Here is a 7,192-nt window from a genome sequence, read left to right as displayed (position 1 = left end):
TGATGGTGTGTCCAGGACTTGCTATGGTGGGAGAATTGGGTTCTGATGATACCAAGTAACTTTGGTTTGTGTTGTTTATTTTCTTACGCTTCCCCTGGCTCCCCCCCCAACCCCCCAGCCCTTGCCATCTGGTTACCTCTAGTGCTACCTGCCCTTGCTAAATCTGACTGGAGCCTGTCCTTCCTGTGATCCTGGTTGTGTCAGAATTCCTCAGAGTCAAGCTGTCTCTGGGATCCTGTGCTTCTGGGATCCTGTGATCCTGGGCTTGTTAGAGCACCTGGGAGTGGGGCTTCCTCTGGGTGTTGTGGGACTGCTGTGGAGCTTGCACCCAAGGTCTCCTCAGGACACCAACCCAGACAGGCTGGAAGGAACCCGAGTCACTGGGTTGGCGGAGTTCCTGTGTGCCTGGTACTGCTGGTCCCAGTTACTCCCAGTGTTGGGACAGATATTGTGTCCTCCTCACCTCTGATGCTGGGCATGTTAGAACGCTTGGGAGTGGAGCTTCCTCTGGGTATTGTGGGACTGACTGAGGAGCTTGTGTCCAAAGTCTGCTCAAAACACTTTTTTTTTAAAGTAGTAAAAAGAAAGCTGGGGTTACAGCTCAGTCATCATGCCTAGAAAAGAAAAAGTCTGCAACAGGGTGATATATAGATATGGATATAGAAATATAGATGTATATCTTCATAATTCATGTGAACTGACTTTTTAAAAGAAAGCTCAAGTATCTCTTTGGAGATAAGTTAATTTTATTAGGACATCTGGATATTGACCATCCATATATTTTTGTTTTATTTGTTTTGGTCTTTTTTCCTTTTTTTTTCCTCCCAGGCTAGGATTGACCCTGGAGCCCTCCATATGAGAGGCAAGCGCTCTACCTTCCACCCCTTCAAATTTTTCTATTTATCTTTATGTATGAGTGTGTTGCCTGCATGTATGTCTGTGATGACATGTGTACCTGCTACCTGCAGTGGTAAGAAAAGGCATGGGATCTCCTGGAACTGGAGTTAAGGGTGGCTGCGAGTTAGGTGCGAGGGGTGAGAATCTCTGAGAGAACAGTGGGTGGTCTTCCCTGATAAGCCATCTCTCCAGCCTCTGACTAATATATTTTTAGGCAAAAAAAAAAAAAAAAAAAAAAAAAAAAAAAAAAAAAAAAAAGTAAAGAAAAGAAATCTAAACAAAACTTGCTACATTTTCAGAGATAAATAGTACCATGGATAAGCTTGTCATCATATGAAAACCTGAATCGATTTGGGTGTTCTAAACATCATCTATCTAGTTGATGTGCCACAGGCCTGTCTACAAACGGCTTTAAATTACACTCAAGTGTATGCACAGATCACTGGGATACCTGGACTTGGACCTCATTGCTGAATTGCTAGTTCTTCCCATCAGCCCTGCTTGCCTGAACGTCTCATCATGTTTGGCATAATAGTCTGAAGAGAGGCAATTTAGCAACTTTCAAATTTTAATCTGCACATTTGCTTTGCTTTAGATAAAACAGCCTCTCCAATTCATTCGCTCACTGCTCCACCTGGGTCATATAAATTGGGGGTCAGATGGAAAGAGTTTATGAGTGTAAATATAGTAACTTTAATGATGGGTCATTAAAACACCTTTTCCTTGAGCTCTTTAAGTAAACAAATGTTAAGGGACTTAAGGAAATATAAAGACTTTGAACCTGTGTTAGTCATGTTCCCATCGACTATAACAAATGCCAGGTGTGCCAAGGGTGTACTCAGTGGTAAGGCAGGTGCTTGGCACCTGTGAAGTTTGGGCTTCAATCTCCAGCACCAAAAAAACCAACCAACCAACCAACCAAAACACACAAAACAAACAAAACAAATAACAACAACAACAAGCAAAAAACCAAACCAAAAAAAAACCCCAAACCAACCAACCAACCAAACAAACAAAGGAAAAGAAAATCCCACAAACAATGAAATGATAGCTGTCTAGAAATAAAAGGCTTGAATCTCAGTTGTGTATATCAGTCCCCCCTCTGGTGTTGGGCATGTATTACATCAGAAGTATTGTGATAGATTAAAATCACTCACCTCTGATTAAGAGGTAGAAAGAGGAGAACTGTATCCCACATTTTTCTTCAAGGTCATGTCCCTTTGGGCCCTACCTCTCAAAGGTTCAACTCCCTCTTAGTAATGTCATAATAGGGATCAGGGCTTTTTCAAACAGAACCCAAGCCTTAATAATCCAGAAAATCTGCCAAAGCTTTTTGGAATAGAGATGTTGAAGAGCTAACATCTGTTGATTGACAGGCTGAAGTTTATTGAAGAGAGACTTAGGGATGAAACAGAGTGATAGGCAGCTATCAGTTCTTCAGCCAGAAAATGTGGCAAGCGGGATGGGTATCTACTTCGGAGGAGTCTGACTGACCTTTCAATAAATAGAATTGTGATGCTTGCAAGGTTAAGGTTGAAGTATTCTTTTTTTATTTTTTATTTTTTTAAAACTTTATGTGTGTACCACATGCATGCAGTGCCCACAGGATCCAGAAGAGGGCGTCAGATTCCCCCAGGATTGGAGTTACATAGAGCTGTGAGTCACCACATCGGCGCTGGGAATCAAACCCTCGTCCTCTGGAAGAGCAGCCAGTGCTCTTAACTGCTGTGCCATCTCTCCAGCCCCTGAAGCATTCTTAAGGGACAGAAGGTTTGATGTTTAATTGCTCTTTCCAGAAACAAGAGCTTTTGTTTATTTTACATGGCATCTGGTAAGCAAGAGATGAAAATATTACAGCCCGAATGAATGTGTCTTTGGCATTCCCATTTTCTACGGGCCGCTGGATCTGTGCTTCTGGGTGTGATTTGCCAGCTTTCTATTAAAAGCTTTTTTTATCAATGAACCAACATTATTATGGAGTTTGAACAAAAAATTAAGCTCCATCACAGCATTGCTACCAGCACAACGAGTATCAAATAGTCGGTTCAGGTCTAGTTCTTTGTTCATGCAACATTCCTTTATCATACAGTCACAATGTATAAAGTACTGAGAGCCAACAGTGGGAATGTCTGCAGTAATGGGAATGTCACAGGACTTGCTCTCAAGGAGCTTTGAGTAGCTTGGTAGGAAAAGGGCATGGCTGTGTGTGTGTGTGTGTGTGTGTATGTGTGTGTGTGTAGGATAAAGGACAACCTCAGTTGTCACTCTCATTGACAATCCACTTCACTTTTTATTAGTAGTATTTTTAATGATCTCTTACTGGCCTAGAACTCACCAAGTAGGCTAGGCTGGCTGTTTGGTTGGGCACTGCGTTCCAGGATCCTCTTACCTCTTATCTCTACCTTCCTAGCCTTGGGATTACAAGTGTTTGTCGCCACAGCTGGTTTTATTATTATTATTATTTTATTATTATTATTATTATTATTATTTTATTGCTAAAACAAAAACAAAAAATATAAACCCTAAACCACCTGGATTTGGGGGATTAAACTTAGGTTCTCACACGTGCAAGACAAGTACTTTACCTACTGAACCATCTCCCAGGTCCTTACCTCTGCTTTTCCTATGAAATTGAAATTGCCTGTTTTTGATCAAATGGAAAGAGAGGGAGATGGAGAAGGAGAAAGGAAACAACCCAGAAGGGGCACGGGACAGTGTCAGTTGGATTCTGTTGACCCATGCTTGTCTATACCCCATAGCTTTCAGGCAATAAGATACCAGTGTATGTAGTTTTAATGGAGGGGATGCTGTATGCTTTGGACTTTGGGCCTTATCTCCATCTGTGAGAGAGGTTCCTTAGTTCTCTCCCACCCCCACCTAGATGCTGTTTGTCAGGTTTTCTTCTGGGTTTGTAACAGTGAGCACTCTGACGTTAATCCCACAAGATTATAATGGAGCTGCAAAATTCCTATGGCCCAGTGACCTCTTAGCCAGTCATAGCATCAGTGTGACCCCATTACTCATGTGTCTGTGGTAATGGTGATGTAAACAGACCTACAGTGGCGTGCTTTGCCTGGAAGTACTGTAGATATCATTCCTTAGGTAGACAATGCTTGATGATAAAGGACTCTTACTGACCTATGTATTCATTAGGTTGGACTTCTTTATTCTAAATTATGTTTCTTCTGCTTATGAAGGAAAACTTGACTGTAAGTCAGTTTGCTACATTATGCTGGCAGTACCCTCTTGTATCTTGTGTTTACTGTGCCTCTTGATTGCATCATTTTGTCTCGTGCTTGATTTAATTTCATGTTTTGTTCATTATGGTCCTGGGAGCAATAGGCTCTTTCTCCCCAACCCCCAGCCCCGTGAGCATGTGTGTATCCCACAGGCTGGGTGTGTACAGCATTCAGGCCTGTGGAAATACACTTAACATGATGACCATATGACTCGGTTGTCACACTCCTAAACAACCAATGGTTATAACCCTCTCTCTTCTCTGCTGTTCTCAGCTTCAAGAGCTTAGGACGAAGGGCCAAAGAGAAACATGGAAAACAGCAGTGAGAATCCAGGGATAGATAGGGTTTTGTCTTCTAACCTTCCTGGGGGTCCCCAAAGGGCTTCAAGGCAGAGCCTCTGGCCAGTCAGAACCAACGGGGAGGTGTTGGGGGGAATTTCTTTTTCTAAAAGCAGATTCACACCTCCTCCTCCTCCCCCCTCTCAAATTGGAACAGTCCTGGGAAAATGGGACAGGTGTCCCCAGTCAAGAGACAGGGTGTTTACTCAATTCAGCCGAGCAGCCCTAAGGGAGAGGAAGTCTTGCTACAAAGAAAACTTAACATTTCCTATCGAGAGATAGTAGTCCCTGCCAGTTGGACCAAAGGACCAACTGGAAACCCTGCCTACTGTCCTCTAACAGGTGAATACCTGGAGCGAGTGGGCAGGTCAAAGTTCACTCTGGAGACCAGAGGCAGAGGAAAGTGTTTCTCTGCCATAACCTTCTAAGCAAGCCACCTTCAAGGTATGATGGTGGGGGAAGGCGGTAGGGAGAGGCACTTTCCATAGAATCGCTGTATTTTGGCCACAGCCTCAGAGCATGAGGAGCAAAGTGAGAAAGAGCAAATCATAAGGGTTCAAACACTAGTCAGTCCAGTCACTCCAGTCCCGGGCCAGGCCAGCCACCACGTCCTGCATCCACCCATCACTTGGCCGCCAAATAACCCCAGGAGTTTTACTCCCAAAGGGACCACCAGGAGGTGGCTGGCTCGTCTTGGGCGTGCTGGTCCGATACACCCCGCGGTTCCCTTTAGCTGCTCCAAAAGTGACGTAAAGCCGATTTTGGTGCAATGCGAACTCGGAGGGAGGAGACTGCCGAGCTCCGGGAGCGCCTGCTAGGGCAAAGCTGGGGCCAGGAGTCAGCCCGCCCGCCGATGGCTCCATCCAGGCCGCCGCCCATTGCCTTGACAACCAGCCCCCACCCGCCCTCCTGCACAGCAGGCTTGGGTCACCAGCTCTTGGGTGTGCGAAGGCGCCCCGCCCTGGGTGCCCCGAATCCGTGAGCCGCGCAACCCCACCTTGCCGAGAGCTTCCGAGCGCCAAGCAGAGGCGCCCCCTCCTGCTCGAAGAGGGAAAGCCCGGGCGCCCCCAGCCTTGACTTCAAAATAAAGCTCCCTAAAGGCTAGGGCTCCCCCACGCGTTCCAGCGCCCTGCACCTGCTGGGTTCTCCCACCCGCCCTCGCCGGGGGACCCAGGGTGCGCGGGCGGCCTTGGAGCGTGCGTGGCTCCGTGGTCAAGTGCTGCACCTCGGCGCCCAAGGCACGGCGCTCCTGGGGAGGGGAGGGGGAGCGGGACATCCCCGAAGGCCGCCTCGCGGGAGGGAGGCGGGGAGGCTGCCGGGTGCACTGGGAGGGCGGGGAGCCCGCGGGAGGAGGCGGGCTGGGGGAGTGGGGCGGGCGGCGGGGAGGGAGCAGGAGCCAGGAAAGAAAGTAGCAGAAAGTGAGGCTGGCAGGCGGCGGCAGAGGCAGGAAGTCTGTGCCGGGGAGCAGTAGAAATTAGAGCCAGGGAGGGACCGCGGCGGCAGCAGCCAAGGAGAAAGAGGAAACTGCCGAAGAGGAAGCTCTGCGGCAGCCCGAGCCTCCCTGCGCTCCGCATCCTCCAGCTCCGCATCCCCGAGCTTGGCATCCCCCGGCGCCTCCGGCGCCCCTTCCCCAGCGCAACCCCCGGCCGCCCTACAGCATTAGTCTGCCATGGCCCGGGAGAACGGCGAGAGCAGCTCCTCCTGGAAAAAGCAAGCGGAAGACATTAAGAAGATTTTCGAGTTCAAGGAGACCCTCGGAACGTAAGTGGGTGCTGGGGACCAGCGGGTGGAAGTGGCTTCCGTGGCGGCAGCTGCATCGGCGGCTCCTGCTGCTACCGTCGCCACCGCCACCGCGGCTGAAATTGGTTGGTCGATGCGTCCTCATTGTCCCATAGTCCGCTCTTATGGAGACCCACCGCGAGTCCACCGCGTGGGTCTGCGCCCACAGTTGACACCTCTCCTGGACGGGGGAGGGGAGCGCAGGGCGCGCAGAGAACAGCCCACGCGGGCGGGCGACTTTCCATTTCCCTTGCCACCACCGCCCTCCACTGGTTTTCTCCCCACGCGTGACTGTGGGCTGAGCATGGTGAATCTCGCTGATCGCTGGCTGTGTGCACTTACTCATCGTGTGTTTGGGCGCACTGGGTCGACGAAAGTGGTCACGAGGAAATCCAGCTTTTGGTCCTACCCTTACATCATATATTCTTATGGAATTGACATATGCGCGTACTAGGTGTAGGAAAGACTTTGGAATGGCCTCAGGATGATGGGAGGGGAGAATTTCTCAGTATTCATAGTGACATGTGGGCAGAGCTTCATCTGTGTGTACATTTCACGTAGGGTCAGTTGCCCGCGCTGGGATGCAAGTCCCGGTGGGAGGAGGGTCAATGAGTGTTTAGGGGCGGTTCTCTCTGAGAATGCTTGATGGTTACATCTCAAGAAAGCAGAAATAATCAGAAGTGTGTGTCATCAGAGCTCTGAACATGTGCCACTCAGTACAGCTGCAGTTCCCTTCCTGCGCATGAGTTGGTTTTGTTTTGTTTTGAAGCGCCTCAGATAGGTACGGGGGCTGTGAAAGAATTTAGCGCTGCTGAATGAGTCTGAAGTTCAAGTTATTTTCTTCCCCGACTTGATCGGTTTCTGGTTTTGATCAGTATCTGTCCATGAAGATACAGTCTCACACGTGCTGTGTGAAATGAACAGTTTGCTGGGTTGGGG

At 48.6% G+C, this 7,192-nt stretch overlaps 1 protein-coding gene across 4 annotated transcripts in view; it reads left to right on the top strand.

The window, feature by feature from the left end:
- Camk1d (calcium/calmodulin dependent protein kinase ID) overlaps window positions 1-7,192 on the top strand; it is a 509,557-nt gene that overhangs the window by 77,690 nt on the left and 424,675 nt on the right. The window contains exon 1 of one of the 4 annotated variants that reach the window (XM_031358637.1): window positions 5,833-6,235. The exons of 1 other annotated variant lie outside the window; for it this stretch is intronic. In XM_031358637.1, coding sequence (XP_031214497.1) covers window positions 6,144-6,235 — 92 coding nt within the window. In that variant the 5' untranslated portion in view covers window positions 5,833-6,143. Of the gene's footprint in view, window positions 1-5,832; window positions 6,236-7,192 lie in introns of those variants that run through there. 2 more of the 4 variants (XM_031358639.1, XM_031358636.1) reach the window with 2 other exon arrangements.

Source organism: Mastomys coucha, unplaced genomic scaffold, assembly GCF_008632895.1.
Source record: "Mastomys coucha isolate ucsf_1 unplaced genomic scaffold, UCSF_Mcou_1 pScaffold7, whole genome shotgun sequence".
NCBI lineage: Eukaryota > Metazoa > Chordata > Mammalia > Rodentia > Muridae > Mastomys > Mastomys coucha.
Note: the sequence above shows the minus strand (reverse complement) of the source record. Positions and strands in the feature narration are given on the sequence as shown.